Source organism: Puntigrus tetrazona, unplaced genomic scaffold, assembly GCF_018831695.1.
Source record: "Puntigrus tetrazona isolate hp1 unplaced genomic scaffold, ASM1883169v1 S000000151, whole genome shotgun sequence".
NCBI classification, from domain to species: domain Eukaryota; kingdom Metazoa; phylum Chordata; class Actinopteri; order Cypriniformes; family Cyprinidae; genus Puntigrus; species Puntigrus tetrazona.
The window spans coordinates 802,501-821,699 of NW_025047827.1; the positions used below are offsets into that span (position 1 = coordinate 802,501).

The 19,199-nt window shown below is 33.5% G+C and overlaps 3 protein-coding genes and 1 long non-coding RNA gene across 4 annotated transcripts in view; all 4 read left to right on the forward strand.

The window, feature by feature from the left end:
* The window catches only part of LOC122332968, a 6,951-nt gene extending 1,549 nt beyond the window's left edge, over positions 1 to 5,402 (forward strand). Inside the window, exons 2-7 of the long non-coding RNA XR_006248564.1 lie at positions 754 to 815; positions 998 to 1,060; positions 1,251 to 1,362; positions 2,757 to 2,878; positions 2,976 to 3,113; positions 3,687 to 5,402. This is a non-coding gene — a long non-coding RNA (uncharacterized LOC122332968). The remainder of the gene's footprint in view (positions 1 to 753; positions 816 to 997; positions 1,061 to 1,250; positions 1,363 to 2,756; positions 2,879 to 2,975; positions 3,114 to 3,686) is intronic.
* Positions 5,403 to 7,600: 2,198 nt separating this feature from the next.
* Positions 7,601 to 10,186, forward strand: LOC122332965 (splicing factor U2af large subunit B-like). Its single transcript, XM_043230441.1, has 4 exons — positions 7,601 to 7,758; positions 7,841 to 7,974; positions 8,908 to 9,141; positions 9,681 to 10,186. The coding sequence occupies exons 1-4, from the start codon at positions 7,737 to 7,739 to the stop codon at positions 9,684 to 9,686; spliced, it is 396 nt and encodes a 131-aa protein (XP_043086376.1). The 5' UTR covers positions 7,601 to 7,736; the 3' UTR covers positions 9,687 to 10,186.
* Positions 10,187 to 10,920: 734 nt separating this feature from the next.
* Positions 10,921 to 14,101, forward strand: LOC122332966 (putative uncharacterized protein DDB_G0292636). The gene is made up of 4 exons (XM_043230442.1): positions 10,921 to 11,075; positions 11,179 to 11,279; positions 11,578 to 11,718; positions 13,832 to 14,101. Exons 1-4 carry the CDS (start codon positions 11,054 to 11,056, stop codon positions 13,835 to 13,837), a joined length of 270 nt encoding a protein of 89 aa, XP_043086377.1. The 5' UTR covers positions 10,921 to 11,053; the 3' UTR covers positions 13,838 to 14,101.
* A 2,280-nt stretch (positions 14,102 to 16,381) lies between these two features.
* Positions 16,382 to 19,199, forward strand: part of igsf11 (immunoglobulin superfamily member 11) — an 87,038-nt gene continuing 84,220 nt past the window's right edge. The window contains exon 1 of the mRNA XM_043230471.1: positions 16,382 to 16,937. Coding sequence (XP_043086406.1) covers positions 16,877 to 16,937 — 61 coding nt within the window. The 5' untranslated portion in view covers positions 16,382 to 16,876. The remainder of the gene's footprint in view (positions 16,938 to 19,199) is intronic.

Here is a 19,199-nt window from a genome sequence, read left to right on the forward strand (position 1 = left end):
AATTTGTGTGTGTGTATGTTTGTATATAAACCCGGTGTTTACTCCATACACCTATGACAGGCCTATTCTCCAAGAAATCTAAGTTATGCGTGAGCTCTTTGCGTTCAGATATTTTGAAAATATTCACATATATATATATATATATATATATATATATATATATGTTTAATATATATATATATAAAATAAATATATGTGTGTCACACATATATATATATATATATATATATATATATATATATATATACATATATATATATATATATATATATATATATATACATATATATATATATATATTCTGATTTTTTTAGTTTTAGACATTTATTTACATTTATGTATTTATTTATTTGTTTTATATTTATATTTTATTATTTCTTTAATATTTTATTATTTTTAATAACCTACTGGAAGAATTAGCACAACATTCTTAGAATCATTTCCCAGCGTTTTTGTTAATTCATTTATTTTTTTTACGTGAGCGTTTCATTTGAAACTTTTAATTTGACATTCCTACAATTTAATGTATCAGTTTTATTCTGAATTCTATTCTGAACACAGCCTTAGTGCGGTCTTTTATTTCGTTTTAGCAGATAGGAGTGTTTTATTGGGATAGAGATGCATTTCATTTCAGATATGGGGATTTTATCATTTTTTTATTTTATGATTTATTATATTTTATTCTATTTTATTTTAGTCACTAGTCATCGTGTTGTTTTGTAGTGCTCTTGTTAAATCTGTGACGTTTTTCAGGTCTGCAGGGAAACAAAGGAGAAAATAAAGGAGACGAGGAGAAGAAAAAGAAGAACGACAGAGTAATTAAATCCGTCTCTGCTGTATTATTTCAAAGACTTTGTTCATCTTCAGGATAACGTCTTGCATTTTGTTGATTGCCTCAGTTCTTCTTAGTTGGCTTTTTAGCTCTCACGTCGATTACTTTAGCCATCTTCAAGTTTTCATGATGTTTAAGTCAAACATCTCTTCTCTCGTCTTTCAGGAATCAAGCTCTTCCTCTGACAGCTCCAGTGAGGATGAGAAGTAGGAGAAGAAGAAGAAGAAGGTACTTTAAGAAGGCAGCTTAAAAAGTTTGAAAAGTTTTTATAAAAAAAATAATAAATCTAAGTTGTCGTTAGACGACGCACCTGGTCTTGAACTCAGGACAGGTTTTGATTTAGACTTAATGTTTCAGAGTTCATCAATAAGCCACATTTCTAGTTATATTCTGTAACTGAGCTCATTATGACTTCCAGGATTCAGGAGGAGAGGATCTCGAGGATCTCGCTGCGTCTCGGTCGTCTTCTGTCTGTCAGGAGCTTGAACTCAAACAGAAGGATCTCAGAGAAGAGTCTTCATCTTCATCCCGTGAGTGATTTCATCACATCCTAACCCTGTTCGACATATAACTATATATATATATATTCATTTGATTACTGTATTATTGTTATTATTATTATTATTAGCATTTTAGTGATATGATGAATATTATGGAAATGCTGGAAAGGTGTTATCCTATTCGTGGTAGTTAAAGTTGAAACTAAAACTATAAAAATAGAAGCAACCTACTAAAATAAATATCTATGCATCCGTCTGTCCATAGATCAGTCTAATGATTTATCACATCCAGCATATTTTTTTGTTTGTTTGCATAAACATAGAGAGAAGACACACGTATTGTGTATATATATATAAATACACAAACATACAGTGTATATACAGTGTGAGAATATTTACGTCTATATTTCTATTCACATATAAATAAACATATTTAAAATATTTTTTTTTCTGAAATGTAAGTGTGTGTATTTATATATAGATAATAAATATACAAAGTATTCACACATATTGTTAGTAATTATATTTATGTGTGTGTGTGTGTGTATATATATATTTATATTTATATATTTATATATATATATATTTATATTTATATTTATATATTTATATATATATATTTATATATATATTTATATATATATATATATATATATATATATTTATATATATATATATATATATATATATATATATATAACACATTAATTAATATATATATATATATATATATATATATATATATATATTTATTTATTAATTATATATATATACAAATATATTTATATATTTATTAATTTATTATATATATACACAGACACACATACATTAAAAATATATATATATATTTATATTTAATTATATTTAATTTTATATATATTTTATAATTTATATTTTAAATTATCATTTTCACAGCTAAATTAATAAAGATTAAATTTTTTTATCTGGAGATCACTTGTCGAGAAAGTCTTATTATTAAGGTAATAGTATGTTAATATATTATTTTGTGTGTGTGTGGAGATATATAATTGTGTGTGTGTGTGTGTGTGTGTGTAATATAGGTAATGTGTGTGTGTGTGTGTGTGTGTATATATATATATATGTGTGTGTGTGTGTGTATATATATATATATGTGTGTGTGTGTGTGTGTGTGTGTGTGTGTGTGTGTATATATATATATGTGTGTGTGTGTGTGTGTTATATATATATATATGTGTGTGTGTGTGTGTGTGTGTGTGTGTATATATATGTGTGTGTGTATGTATGTGTATATATATATATGTGTGTGTGTGTGTGTGTGTGTGTGTGTGTATGTGTGTGTGTATGTGTGTGTGTGTGTGTGTGTGTGTGTGTGTGTGTGTGTGTGTATATATACATCCTTTTATTATATTTTCCCACAACTGCTCTGCTCTTGTTTCTTACAGGATTCGTCTTCATCTTCATCATCAAGCAGCTCCTCTTCTTCTTCTTCTGACAGCGATGATGAGAAGAAGAAAAAAAAAAGAAGAAGAAGAAGAAGAAGAAGAAGCATAATCATAAGAAAAAGGTAAAATCTGAAAGTAAAATCTCTTTTTAATAAATATTCACGCTGAGTACATGAGAAATACATGAACCCAGAATGACCTCTTGACCTCCGTCCTCAGGAGTCCAGCTCCTCTTCATCACCCGACAGCAGCTCTTCATCCTCATCCTCATCCTCTGACAGCGACAAGAAGAAGAAGAAGAAGAAGAAGAAGAAGAAGAGTGGAAAAGACAAGAAAAAGAAGATGAAGAGTAAAAAGGTGATGTTTAACGTTAGCTTCTTCCATTTTAAGACTCATTTTTATTTTTTATTTAAATGTTTTTTAAACGTTTTATTTAAAACGTCTTTTTTATAAATAATGAATGCAATTTTATTTTTTTATTACACTTTTTTTTGTCAATTTTAGCTAAATGAAACTTAGAAATGTTGATGACAATTTAAAATATTTTATATCACAAACTCAGAATCTCCAGAATACTGACCTGTTATTATATATATATATAAAAACAATAATTAAACTTTATATTTATTTCAAACATTTTAATCTGATATATAGATGGCGAAAAAAAGAAGTATTTCAAGAAGAGTATTTCATGCATTTCTCTTAATTATTTTATATATATATATATAATATATATATATATATATATATATATATATATATATATATATATTTATTTATTTATTTTTTTATTTTTTTGTCTTTCTCTGCTGATTGTTCTCTGCTTTTTATTACTCATTATCCTCATCACTGACGACGACGCTGTGTTCTCTCGCTAACGGACGGAGTTCGTTCATTAAAGCGGTGTTAAACTGAAACTCTCTCATTTAGAAGGAAGCTAGCTCCAGTGAGAAGGAAGGAGAGAAGTCGTCTCTGCAGACTGAAGGAGAGTCGTGGAGAGCAGCAGCGCCTCCTGAAGACCTCTGACCGTCATAGAGAGCCTGATGGCTCGTCCTCAGAGATACATGCATTCAGAGCCGCGGGGATGTTTGTATCAATGGTTATGATTGTTTGACAAATTAATCCAACTTTTTATATATATATATATATATATATATATATATATATATATATATTATATATTAGAATTGCAAGATAAAAGTCATAACTGTGAGATAAAAGGCTTTAATTGTAGGGATGCTCCGATCAGTATTTTTGATCAAAGAAAGCCGATACCGATATTATAATCGGTATTTTATTTTACCGATAATCCTTCTTTTTATTGTGTAGAATTATTTGTAATGATACTCCAATCAGGATTTTTAGATTTATTCAGGGCCTGAATTTCACTCTATCTTTTCATTTCTATCTTTGCATTTTTTAGACATTTTTTTTGACTTTTTTTTTTAACATTTTTTGGATTTTTTTTAGGCATTTTTTTGGGGCAATTTTTCAGAAATGGATATTTATCCTTCCTTCCTTCATGGGATAAATGTACCTGGGCGCACTTTTTTTAGCAAGACACGAAATACGTACCACGTGAAATGCATCAACAAGTGTTTTTATATCAGTTTTTGCGTTTGTTAACCATCACATAGTTTTAAGGGTTGAAAAACATGTCCGATAACTTTTGGTGACAGTCCACGGATATTTAACGGAATAAAAACAGAGTAATACGTACCTATAAAAGCGTGCCAGGGCTCACGTATTGAAGCTGTGTTCCTCTCAAAGGAAATATTTTTTTAAAACCGCATGGAATCGTGCAGTAAGCTACGGAAAAACAGCATTGCACAATTTTTATGAGACCAGGTTGTATTTTTCGCACCTAAAACAGTGCATTTTTTTTTTTTAAACAGCACATGCACTTTGCTATCAATGTCTGTATACCACAAACACAACATTTATACATTAATTGCATAATTTAAATCTTTATTACAAGAAATCTTGCAGTTCATAAAGCAGCTCACTTTGTTTTTGTACCTCCAGGAGTATGGTCTTTTATTGCTCTTTCCCGCCAAACCTAGCCAAAAACACACGTGTGTAGACTCTGAAACACAGTAGACTTTAGTTGTACGCATAGACCTTTCACGGCAGGTGACGCATCGGCTTGAGATCGGTTTTCGATCAAACGTCCCCAACCGATTATCGGCCGATAACGACCAGCAGCCGAATTGTGAAAATTGTGAGGTAAACTCAACAAAGTGATAAATATCCTTCAAAAGCTTGTTTCTGCGACAGAATAAAAAACAAATACAAAAGGCTATTGCAACTTTTTATTTCGGAGTTCTTATTTCTCGTAATCCTTAGAAGTCAGATTTGCGAATATAAGATGAAACGATCGAAAAAAAATCGCTATTTGTGAATCGTGAAAACGTTGCGCGCTCTTTTTGCTGTCAAGCATTGTTCTTTTTTCATCAAGTAAATGTCAGAATAACTATAGAGTAATATTTCCAGATCAGTCATTTACTACTAAAATCTGATCTTTACGATCTTTTGAGGAACATCATTTATTCGTTTTATTTTGTGAGTAAAATATTCCATTTCGATTTAATTTTATTTTTTTGCACTCATTTTCTATTTTATTTTTCCTGCACATTTTTTGCTTGAATAACACACATTTTTTAAATTAAATAATTATAAATAATTTAATTTAATAATTTAATAATTTAAATAATTTAAATAATTTAAATAATTTAAATAATTTAATAATTTAATTTAATTTAATTTTTTAATTAATTAAAAATGTAATAAAAATTTTATTAATCAATTTTTTTAAATAATTTTAATACACCTTCAGTGTACCACGGTGCCACCACAGTACTTCGTTATCATGGTGTTATGATTATTAATTTCAATAGTTGAATGCTTATGATCAGTGTGCGTCTGTCTGTCTTTAACAGAACGACTAGTATTTAACCCACATTAGTATTCATCGTTGTTTACTGAATAATCACTGCCATTATCAATCATAAATGTTTTAGGAGATTTTTAGTTGCAGCATGTGATATTCTAACTGCTTCGTTTGCTGAAAATAACATTTTAAACAGTGCACAAAAATAATAAAAAAAGAGAAAACATCTAACAAATCTGTATTCCGGTTCAGGGAATATTTTGGTTGTGTTTAAACCACATGCAGCTCATGTGAGAATGATTCAGAGTGTGCCGAAATCATCAGACCCTGAGCATTTGTGGAGCAGAAGACTTGAATAGAAACCACACCTAAATACTTTCCCGAAGAGCCCCGGGCTGGGGCCGCTTTAGAGAAGTTCATTTACGTCTAATATTTCTGGATTATTCTGCATTCTCTTTTATCCAAAGGCTAACAAGTGCAATTATTTAACGCACGTATTTATCGCATTGAACACGCAACAGTGTGCGTGACACTGAAGGGAATTCGACATTACGCACAGAAGAGTATTTTAGCAATTGCAGTGAATGGGTGCCGTCGGCGCGAGAGTCCAAGCAGGTGATAAAAACATCACAGTAGAGGAAAAAAAAGAAAGAAATCCATCTTTGCACATACTAACGCGTCCTCCTGTCCTGAATCGGGAGAGAAATCAGCTCTTTTTGGATTTTGATGTGAGATACGTTAGGAGATGGCTTATCGGATATAACCCGTATTTTCAAAGCACCTCAAATAGGAAATCGTTTCTGTTTGCCTTTACAAGATGTTAAACGACGGACCGGAGTGCCGTGCATGTGATCAGCCCTTCAGGTCATTCTGACGGCACCCATTCACATGCATTGCTGAGACGTCGCTGATACAAATCTCAGAAACAGGCTCGTCTGCTTCCCTGAAGGCCGACATTTTTTCAGCCAAAGTTCACTTTTGGAAGCATTCGTTTATATGCAAGATGAATCGATGTCCCGGCACAACTTTGGGAAGCCGATCTGTTTCCCGCAGCCGGTTATGAGTCGGAGATCAAGAACCTGGACGCCTGCTTTTGGTGGCGTTGTACTAAACCCCTGTATGAGACACACCCTACACTCCCGCAAACCTGAGCTACAGGGGAAGAGATACTGAAACTGGCTCCGTTGGATAATCCTGTTTGTGTGCTTTTTAAAAACTGGATTTTTGCGTTTCAAATGGCTTTCCCGTGAAGTCTTAGGCCACTTGTCGTGACATTTTGTCCCTTTAATTTTTGACGCTTTTTCATCTCGCGACTTTGACTTTTCCTCAGAATAACGAAGGACGGGGTTCGAAAAAAGAACGAATAAAATAAAAAGAAAAAATAAATGCGTCAAGAAAAAAGAACAGAGATGCAAGAGAAAAAGTCAGAATTCAAAGATGTGCACTCGTAAACATTATTAAAATTTAGGCTCTATCTCGCAATTGTGACTTTCATTAATTCAATAAATATTTTTTAAGACCTAGAGTGATAGTGTGCTATTTTTTTTTTTGTAGAAAAATGTTGTTAAACGTTTGAACTTAAAATTAAAATCACACCACACCACATAATACATAAACTATTAGTTACTTACTCAGCTGAGATTATTTATTTATATTTTATACTGTATTTGTATTTTTCTCAGAAATAAGAGTCTAAATTATCTCACGTATTTAAATTTTCCCAAAAAGGTAGGAACCTGTGCTTAAAAATATATGTCGTTCTGCAAAGTTGTTAAATTCGTTTAAATTAAAGCCACACCATGTAATTAACCTAATAAACACAAACTATTCATTAGTCAGCTCGCCTGCTACATCTCTTAGCCAATCAGCTGAGGCTACAGGTCAGTTCATTAATATTCATGAGCCGAGTCTTTAAAGAGCGCCGCCGCTTTCAGCCAATCAGATCGAGCGAACCTTGCGTCACGCTAATTAATATTAATGAGGCAGAAAGAGCAGCTGTTTTTTAAGCTCTGGGTGGATCCCGGTAGAAACCCTGATGTTGATGATAAATAGTGCTGTCAACTCGATCAGATCACATTCACTGCTTCATCATGGACTTCGATCTGGGTTCAGGTAAACACACACACACACACACACACACACACACCGTTTCATTTCTGAGAGAAACTTCAGTTTTATTTCTGTGTTTGAGCAGCTGTTGGAGACGAGGTGAAGAAGCAGGAGGGCAACGAGGTGGAGGGCATCTTTGGGTTTGGAAAAAAGGATAAAGATAAAGACAAAGGCAAAGAAGAAAAAGACAAAGAGCCTAAAGACAAGGACAAGCCAAAGGTGAGAATATTTAATCATGAGAAGTTCTCTAATGCACAGAAAAATAACTTGACGTGCTTATCGTTACATTATAGTCAGTGCTGTGGTAGTTTTGTACTCGAAACATGTACATTTTATATACATACAGATGATAATTATTCAAAAAAAAGATTTTGAAATGTGTTTAAGTTGCAAATAAAACTTTAAAAATGTTGTTAGTTGAAACAAAATATTAAAAACTTACTTTAGCTTATTTAGAATAAGCGTAATTAAATATTAATAAAATTGTAAAAATGGCCAATGAAAATTATTAAAACATTAAAATAAAAATTTATATATATATATATATATATATATATATATATATATATATATATATATATATATATATTATTTATTTTTTTTTTTTTTACTTTTAACCCCTTCCACTCCACACACTTTCCATTTAAAGCTCATTTTTGTTTGTAGTTTAGTTGATCATTTTTTATGCGTTGAGTTCAACCTCCTTTATTTGTTAGTTGAAATCAAATATTAAAACTTACTTTAGCTTATTTAGAATAAAGTGGAATTAAATATTATTAAAATTGTAAAAATGGCCAATGAAAATTATTAAAACATTAAAATAAAAATTTATATATATATATATATATATATATATATATATATATATATATATATATATATATATATATATATATATATATAATTTATTTATTTATTTATTTATTTTTTTTTTTTACTTTTTAACCCCTTCCACTCCACACACTTTCCATTTAAAGCTAATTTTTGTTTATAGTTTAGTTGATAATTTTTTGCGCTGAGTTCAACCTGGGAGGCTCCTTTCTGAGAGCTCAGAAGTGTTGCTCAGCCCTTGAGGGGTCACGGTGACGTAAAATGAGAGATGCTGCTGCATGCTGGCGTGGAGAATATGATGCATCTTACTGTTTAATGCAGACTGATTGCAAAGAAGCGGATAAGGACAAGGACAAGTGCAAAGACAAAGACAAGGACAAGTGCAAAGACAAGGAAAGGAAGAGGGATAAAGAGCACAAAAAGGGGCACGGTCATGATCACGGACATGGACATGATCACGGTCACGGTCACGGTCATGGACATGGACACGGACACGGACACGGACACGGACACGGCCGTGGACGCGGACACAGGTCCTCTTCATCCAGCGATGAGGTAACTGCACTTTTACTACAGCCTTATAAACACTTATCTTTTTTTTTTGGTGCCGTTTCGTATCATTAGTCGAATTAAGAACAAGTTACAGATGTTTTAATTACATTCGTCATCACATGGCGTGATAATGGCATTTCCTGATCTCGAGGTGTGGTGCACACTTAGTGTCGTAAACACGCACTATCTAGGGCACATGCTCCTTTCTTCAGTTTTACCTGCCCGCGGTTTACAACAAAAGACTCGGGACCTGCATCGATCTGATTGGATCATATCTGGAGTAATATGCTTTAAAACAGACCTGGCCCTTTTAAAGGCGTCGGACTGCTTTAAAAACGAGTCAAGAGCGGGATGGGTCGGCCCCTGTAATGCAGACGAACCGGTTTACATGAAAGCGGGACAAAAAGACGCTCGCAGGGCTTTAGAGAAAACAAGCGTGCGAGAATCAGACAAAAACAAGATCCGCGTTTCTCAAGTCACAAGCACTCGGGCTGGTTTTATTGTATTTTATTCTATTAACATCATTCTGTCTTTGTTTGCAGGACTAAAGCTGAAGACATGCGGGGCACGTTGTCACACGGGGGACATGTCCTGAAGGATTTATGTTTGTAGTAACTGGGAGGTTTTGAGTCAAAAATTTAGCAATGCTTTTTATACGTTTGTCTTAAATTAGCATAATTGTGTCCCACAAACTAAAAGTTTCGCTGCTGTTATATTTGTACACATAGGTGCGAGCCGTCGCGTGAGTCCAGTGTGTACTGTATGTTCAGTATCTATTAAAATCTTGTGGTTTTTTTACAGTTAAGGTCGTTGCATATAGCATCTGATACATCTGAAACACTACGTCGTGGAAAACTGGACTGATTTTATGTGTGTCACATTGCAAATAATGTTTGCTTCCTTAAAACGGTTCCTAAAGTGATTTGTCCTATATACCGCTACAGGTCAACACGTCCGCTGAACAAGCTTTAGTGGAATAAATGTTTATAATGATAGAGGATTGTGACTATTGAAAGAGTGGCAGAATAAACTCACAGTGAGAAACTTATTGGTGTAAAAGTTTTCCTGGACTTCTTTATGAACAATACAAAACAACTTTATTATATTATATTATATTATATTATATTATATTATATTATATTATATTATATTATATTATATTATATTATATTATGCTATATTATATTATATATTAAATTTTATATATTATATTATATTATATTTTATTATGCTATATTATATTATATATTAAATTTTATATATTATATTATATTTTATTATGCTATATTATATTATATATTAAATTTTATATATTATATTATATTTTATTTCATTATGCTATATTATATTATATTGTATTATATTATGCTAGATTTTATTATATTATATTTTATTTTATTATGCTATATTTTATTATATTATATTATATTTTATTATATTATATTATATTTTATTATGCTATATTATATTATATTATATATTGTATTGTATTGTATTGTATTATATTATATTATATTATATTATGCTATTCTATATTATATTATATTATATTATATTATTTTACATTACATTATTTTACATTACATATTTTTGTTATATGTAGCATGTATGTAGCTTATATATGTATATGTGTGTGTGTGTGTGTGTGTGTGTGTGTGTGTGTGTGTGTGTGTGTGTGTTATTGAAGAATACTTCCGTGAACGCACAACTAAATTAAACCTAGCTCTTGTTAATATTCATGAGCTCCGCCTTCCGCCCCGCACGTCACGTTCTAGCGGCTTCCACTCAGCGAATCAGATGATCCGGCTGGGCGAACGTTAGATTGCGTAATTAATATTCATGAGGTAAAGTCTCTCGATCGCTCAGATCCTCACAAACATCGATCAGAGCTTTAGATCAGCTCAACCTGTTCATCATGGACTTCGATCTGGCTGCAGGTGAACTGCTGAAAAGCTGATTTAACACCTTTTTTTTTTACATTTCTGAATTAAGGAACACCTGGTGAGTAAACGAGTGCGTTGTTATACTTTCTTTCTCCAGCTGTTGGTGATGAGAAGGTGAAGAAGTCAGAGGGCAAACAAGTGGAGGGGATATTTGGCCATGGAAAGAAGGATAAAGGCAAAGAGAAGAGCAAAGACAAGGTAAACATGTTTATTTACAACAAAAGCCATCGGTATAATAGACATTCGTGACTTTATTGTTGTCATAATAAGTTACAGATGTCAGTAATCACTTGTTTATCCTGCTATAAAAACATAAACGTGATCAATATGGATAATAAGTGATGAGTGTTGCACTTGTTGAATGAGAAGTATTTATATCAGATGGCCCTGAAAAACTTTGCATATGGAAATAATGTTGAGGATGTTGCAGATGCTGAATATTAATAATCTGGTTTGTGTAATATATTAAATAAACGTCGCTTTTTTTTGCCCTCAGAGCGATTCCAAGCATAAGGATAAAGATAAGCACAAAGAACACAAAGATAAAGAGCATAAAAGCAAAGACAAGAAGAAGAAGAAGGACAAGGAGCACAAGAAGAAGGACGGTGGCAAGTCCTCGTCTTCTTCCAGCGATTCGGTAATGATTTTTAATGAACGCAGTGTTTAACGCACATTGGTGCACAGGTACAGGGCAAAGCTGTGGAGGCCGGGAGCAAAGTTTCAGTCGGGAGTGACTTATTTTGCGTTTGATAGCATTGATTGAGTGCTCGAGTGCAGCAGGGCTGGGCTCCATAAAGACCGTGATAGTGGAGCCTCGTAAAACCGGTTGATCTCGAGGCGTGGGACTCCTCACACTGATAGACACACACACACACACACACACCCGCGGAGGGAACAGCCAAAGCGGTGGCCCGTTCGGCGAGTGTGGACGAGGTCAGGGGAGGGAAACAAATCCTGGTTACCGTGGTAACGCCCACAGAGAGGAATTAGATCAGAGTAGTTCAGAAAGGAAGCTGGGGATGTGTTTGAAATGACAGTGTGACGCGTGAACTGGGATATATTACCAGCTATGAATATTTGAAATAAATGATGATAAAGTAAAAGGTAAAGAAAATAATTTGTAATACACTAAAATAATATATATATATATATATATATATATATATATATATATATATATATATATATATGTGTGTATAATATATAATATTATTTAAAAATATATATATATGTGTGTGTGTATATATAATATATATATATATATATATATATATATATATATATATATATATATATATATATATATATATATCTTTTATGGGTCAGAACAACCTAAAGTAAATCAGTTCTCATGCAATTTGCCAAAAATCAATACTAAAACTATATTCATGTAAAAACAAAAATTCTTTATTCAATTCTGTATTATTCTATATATATATATATATATATATATATATATATATATATATATATATATATATATATATATATATATAATATTTTTCAAAAAAATAAATAAATAAATAAATAAATAAATATAATATATATATGTGTGTGTGTGTGTGTATATATATAATATTATTTAAAAAAATATATATATATATATATATATATGTGTGTGTGTGTGTGTTATTTAAAAATTGCATACACTCACATATATATATATATATATATATATATATATATATATATATATATATATATATATATATATATATATTATCCTAATAGTCTTATGTTAACACACATGTATTTTTTTACTTTAGAAAACATGTGCACTTTAGTATATTCTCCCCCACAGACTTTCATAAAACTTGTACTGTTTACTGTAAACTCGTGTTTCCTGTAAATGCGTATTGACTTGCAACTCTATTGAGGCGCGTGAGGCTCGGCGCTGCAGATGCAGAATGAATGGTAATGATCTCAGGATGGGTGCAGTGTTTGATCTCTCGCACGCCGTGGTGCTCAGGATCATTTGTAGTCGACTCATGGCGAGTATTACAGCGGAGCGTGATAAAAGCACATATCTATCACACGGTGTCTGCGGAGGAATGAATGTGTGCTCTTTAATAGTCTCTCACGGCCCTTACTGCTCTAATACAGAGAGCTTCACACTTCATATTCAGTGCCAGGGTTTGACTTGAGGCATGCTTTCCCCTTTCTGGACTTTTTTTTTTTGTTAAAAAGTGTTTCTATTTTCTGTCCCGTTCGTCTTAGAAAACATCCACTAAATCCAAAAACATTTTATTCGTTTTTAGTAAATATTTATTTTTTATTAATTCGTTATTTTTATTTTTTTTTAAAGCAATTCATACAGCTTAAAACAGACAACTCCTCAAAGTTATAAATTCAATTTTTTATTTTATTTTATTTATCCTCGAAGCAGTAATTAACTCCTAAAAACGTGGATTCTGTCATTATTTTATTTGATTTAATTTGACTGTTTTTTAAATTAATTTAAATTTCATCTTTAAAGCAACAATTAACTCTTCGAGAATGTAAATTGTCATTTATTTTATTTATCCATTTTATTGTTTTAATTTATTTTTATTTATTTGATCCTCAAAGCAGCAACTAACTCCTAAAATGTTTTTTATTTCCATTTATATGTTTATTTTATTTTCTATTTATTTTTTTTAATCCTTAAAACAATTATTAACTCAAAAAAAAAATTCCGTATGATATTATATGATAAGCGTTTAGGTTTGAAAAAAATCTAAAGGTTAACTTTTTTCTTTCTGTCTTTATAGGACTAAATCTCAACCGAAGGCTCATCTGATACCTCCACTGACATAATTTAAAATCTTTATTATATGATTGTATAAATGCAACGTTATGTGACGCAGGGGGGGAATAATCAATAACAAATCCCTTCAGGTCGTCGGGAGGTGTTTCGACCACAAGGTGGCGCCACTTACAAGCATAATTTTCAGTGCAGCACCTGAAATAAAAACACTTACCTGCTATTGTGTGTACAATTGTTTTCTGATTTAATAAATTCTGATGTTTGAAATATCTCATATTAACTTTCAGTGGCTTTGCTATCTGATGCGCGAATGCAGGCGGTCTTTAAATGCAAATTAAAGCACATATTGATCGAAGTTTATTATGAAAATAAGCTTTTGCCTAGTAACTCGGATGATTAGAACCAGGTTAAAGAGTCGCGTGCAAATGGGGGGAAAAAAAAATCACAAAATCTTTGTCCAAACAGCGCTCTCGTCTCTGTCTTGTTTGAGCACGATCTGTTTGCGCGTTCGTCTCTGTTTGAGTGAGGCACAGATAATTCATCTGAACAGCAGGGACGAAGCGCGTCTGCTTCCAAACACTGTTTTGGACGCTCTTTGCGGGGCTGAAGACAACTGCATGCCAGAGATAAGAGAACAGGCCGACTGCTGCCCAGAGGCGGAAGGGAGGGATATTTCTCTCCGTCCATCAGACCGAGACAGCCTTTCTCTCTCATTCCGTGCCAAACGCCTGCAGGATAAACGCAAAGCGCCGTGTAGCTTCTTTTTTCTCTTCTTCTTCTCCTCTTCTCTTCTCTTCCCAGCCACACCCCGTGGATCTCTCGCATGCATATTTCATCAAACGCGCTGAGAGTTTAATCGGGGGGGAAAAGTTGCCTCGTTTCGGCGGTCGGGGTCAGATCTGAAGATCAGAGGAAGGAGGATGGACGTGAACGCAGGGCTTGCACGCGCTCGGCTCTACTTTTTGGTCCCAGAAACGACTGCATCGAGCAAAACTCGAAATCACGCCAAAATACTGACATTGCACATGAAATTAATTACTTTTGTGTCGCGTTTGGTTGACGGACGTTACATCGCAAGTCATGTCTGCGAGGAACCGGAAATAATCACAGTTAAAACAAAAAACAAGAGGAAATGATCGATAAAATTGTTTTAATGTAGTCGTTAATTATCTTTCTCTTCCTTTTCCTTTCTTGTCTATTTTTCGCTTTATTTTAAGAATTTTAATTGTTTTACATGTGTTTATATTTTCATTTTTTGGTATGTTCATTTTTGCTTTTTTTTGTTTTCTGTGTTTTTATTTGCAACATTTTATTTTCTTGGTTTTTTTATAATGAAATTTTTAAACAAGAAACTATATAAACATAAAAGCAATGCTTAAAACATTTTAATTTGAGATTTTAAAATACTCATTTGTTTATTAATCGTTATATGAATTTATTTTTTTATATTATTTTATTGTACATTTCTTTCTCTAAGTTATTCTCTCTCTCTCTCTCTCTCTATATATATATATATATATATATATATATATATATATATATATATATATATATACACACACACATTATATATATATATATATATATATATATATATATATATATATATATATATATATATATATATATATATATATATACATTATATATATAAGTATATATTTATATATATATATATATATATATATATATATCGAATATACAGTACTGAATGTAATGTATTTAGTCTGTTGTGTATCATAAAAGTCAAATGTTTGATAGACAGGTGTTTTATTGATTCTCCCTCTAAACAAGTTTATTGATCAGTTAGTTTATTGGTTTTCTTTGACAGTCTAATAGAGAGCTTACTGAACTACCTAATACTTTCAATGAGCTGCAGGCGTCAAATAAGATGATTTTACATTGTTAAACGTCTTAAAATTGACTTATTTGTATGGTGTCGACCCTGGAGCTCAAAAATACATCGTGTGAGTTAGAATGATTATTTATTTATTTATTTATTTATTTGCCAATTAATTAAACATCGTGTTCCATGAAGGTGCTTTGTGCATTTCTTACCGTAAATATATCAAAACGTATTTTTTGATTAGTAATATGCATGGCCAAGAACTTCATTTGGACAACTTTAAAAGTGGTTTTCTCAATATTTAGATTTTTTTGCACCATCATATGCCAGATTTTCATTGCTATGTAGACAAACATTGTCCAAATATTGTAACAAACCAAACCAAACAGCTTATTCATTCATCTTACAGATCTCAGTTTGTGCTCCAGGGTGCTTTTATAATTTAAGGCATACGTTATATTATACTATCTTAAAAAAACAAAAAAGTAAACATCTTTAAAAGTTGCTCAAACTGGAAACTGGTTCGTAAAAGGCCCGTATAATGTGGCAGTGGACATGTGAAAACGTTAAACTGTTTATGATGCTCGAATATAGAAACGCGCTCATTTAAAAACTTCCGCTCCCGTTCGCGTCGTTCCTGCGCGCACCTGACGCGCGGTCACACCGGGGCGCGGCGCCGCCGTGCGTGCGTGCGTGCGCGCGCGCGCTGCCACCTTTTCGCGCCAGAGGAGGGCACAGTTACCTCGCGCTTTGAATGGCGTCAGCCGTCTCTAGGCAACAGGCCAGCAGTCAGTCAGTCAGATTTCTCAATCAGAGCGGAGAGCGGCTGCGGCGGCGACGGTCATGGCCCTCCCGAGGATCCGGTGCACATTTTCCCGGTCCACCGCGAACGGCGTGTGAACACAGCTCGGCGTCGCGCTGAAGAGCAGAACAGGACACCCCGGTACCGACCGAACCGGGCGCGTTCACGCGGATCCCGACGCGAAGGTGTTCTCTGAGGGAATTTTTCACGCGCCGGTTTAATTTGACTAGTTGTAGTTCTTAGTTTCTCGTGACATCAGTGAAACGTTTTAAAAAATGCTTTAGATTTCATTCGCGATTTCGGTTTGAAGAGACAATTACTTTCCCACCGCCGGACTGTGGAGAAGAACTGACTGACTTTGAACTTCACGCTTCGCGACACGACGACTTTCCCTCAGAAAAATGCTGAAATTTCACAATTCTGATCTGTGGATTGCTTGGCTGGTCTTCTTCTGCGTGAATGGTGAGTTTTGTGGTTATTGCAGTTTGTGCGCAGCTCCTACGCTCGCTTTTTATTCGCTTTTCACTTCTTTATTGTGCCGCAAATTATTGGTGTCCGTTACTACTCGCGCTTGCGTGACGTCACAAACCCCCATATTTACGAGGAATGTAAACAAGGCCTTGGGAGTAGTTCAGGATTTGAGGTGATGGGAAAAGTTTGACAACTGTCATGTGAAGATGTGCCCTTTTTGTGCGTGTCTGTGAGTGTGTGTGTGTGTGTGTCTGTGTGTCTGTCAGAAATCTTCACAAACGTACACTCATAAAAATCACCCTACTGCTTTTTAGCGTGCAAAGTGCAGCTGTTGTGTGTGTGTGTGTGTGTGTGATCTGAACAACACAAAGCCCGATGCTGTGAAATCGTGAGCGGGTCATGATCGTGGATGGGCCGGGGACCGGCGGACGGGCCAGACGGCGCAGGTCTGAGAGCCGTAATCCAACCAGATTATGAAGAGCACTGCTCCACGTGACGCTTGTGACAGTCAGATGCATACACACACACACACACACACACACACACACACACACACACACACACACACACACACAAACAAACAAACAAACAAACAAACACTCACTCACTTACACACTTTTATTGTACCATCCTCTGTGGGATTCGGGCGGTATTTGTTTGCACATGTTGGTCCACACAAGGGACTGGCATATGCAGGTAACTTCAGTCTGGGACTGTATATTCATCCAGTATATATATATATATATATATATATATATATATATATATATATATATATATATATATATATATTATTGATTGCTTTGTTGTTTTCTTGGGTTCTCTGGAATTTTAAAAGCTTTTGTAAACCCTGTCCGGAGTCTATTTTTCAGCGTGGTTTGATGCGAAACATTGTCCGTGTCTGAATATGCGTTCATCCCCAACTTTTTAGTGTGCAGTAAGCAACTCCTTTTGCATGCAAGTGACACGGTACGGAAAGAGCGAACGACATCTTTGCGCAGTTAAGGAAGGCTGCTCGAAATTCAGTGTAGAGGTGCGCTGTTGCATAAAAACCAGATAAATTATGCCTGCTCTGGCACGTGTATTAAAGCGTACAGTTGCAATTGCTGTGGAAATGCATTTATGTCACCTTCAGAGAAGAAAGTCAATTTTGCACGATTGATATATTGTATATTATATCCATTTGCACACATTTGCCTTTAAAATCAAACCAAACTGATGTAAATTAGATTTTTTTTTCGAAGGATACAGGCAAAGTAGAGTTAGCTTACATTTTTTGACTTTATTCTCAAATAGGTTTTTGTAATAACCTTTTGTTTCTACTCACGGGGAATATTTTAAACGTCCAGAAACACAATGAGATGCTTTATTTCTCTTTTAATGTTTGATGTAATAATATTTCCCAACGGACTTTAAAAGAGATTGATGATGAATACAAACGTTTCACGTATAATTGCTGGGCAGTGAGTATTGACAGTATTGATTTTGTTTCATTGCCCTACTGATCATTTTCATTGTCAGTTTCATCCAACACCGAATTTGTTATAGTTTTTCATAATATTTTATTTAAAAATAAAATATGAAAAACTATAACACCAATGAATAAATTTTTTGGGGTCATTTTATTGTTTAAATAATTTTATTTATTTATTTGTTCATTTCAGTTGTAGTTTTAGTTATTTTAGTGCATCAAGTTAAATGAGATTTAATGGCAATTAGCTGATTTTTAGATTTTATTTTATTTCAGTTGAAGTTGGTTTTGCATCAAGCAATGAAAATGTTGTTTTCAGTTCTGACTACAGTAAGCATCGCCCCGGAGATGATGCTTAGTCTTGCAAAAAATGAAATGTACAATCTTTTTTTGCACCGTACACTTTGGCGTTGGCCTAATTCAATCTCCACGCAACACAGTTTCTCTCTCCGTCTCTCTGTACAGCATGTAGACGTTAAGCTGATGAGATAACGGCCCTGGACGTGTACGTCTATTCAGACATTTCTCATTAATACATGCATGTTTGTGATAGCATTTGCTGGTACATCCTTTTAGGGACTCCACTGAACAAATACGCAACTCTGTCATCTCAGGCGCTGGATCCATTTACGGAGCGCTTCCAGGTGTTTAGTTCTGTTCAGGAGAGTCTCCCAGAGCGTGATTCACTTTAAACGCGGTTGTAAAGTGTCACGAGAGTCGGAGCGACGGGTCGGGCTCCGGCGAAGCCCTGTGTTTTTGTCCCACAGAGGCCGGTGCGCGGC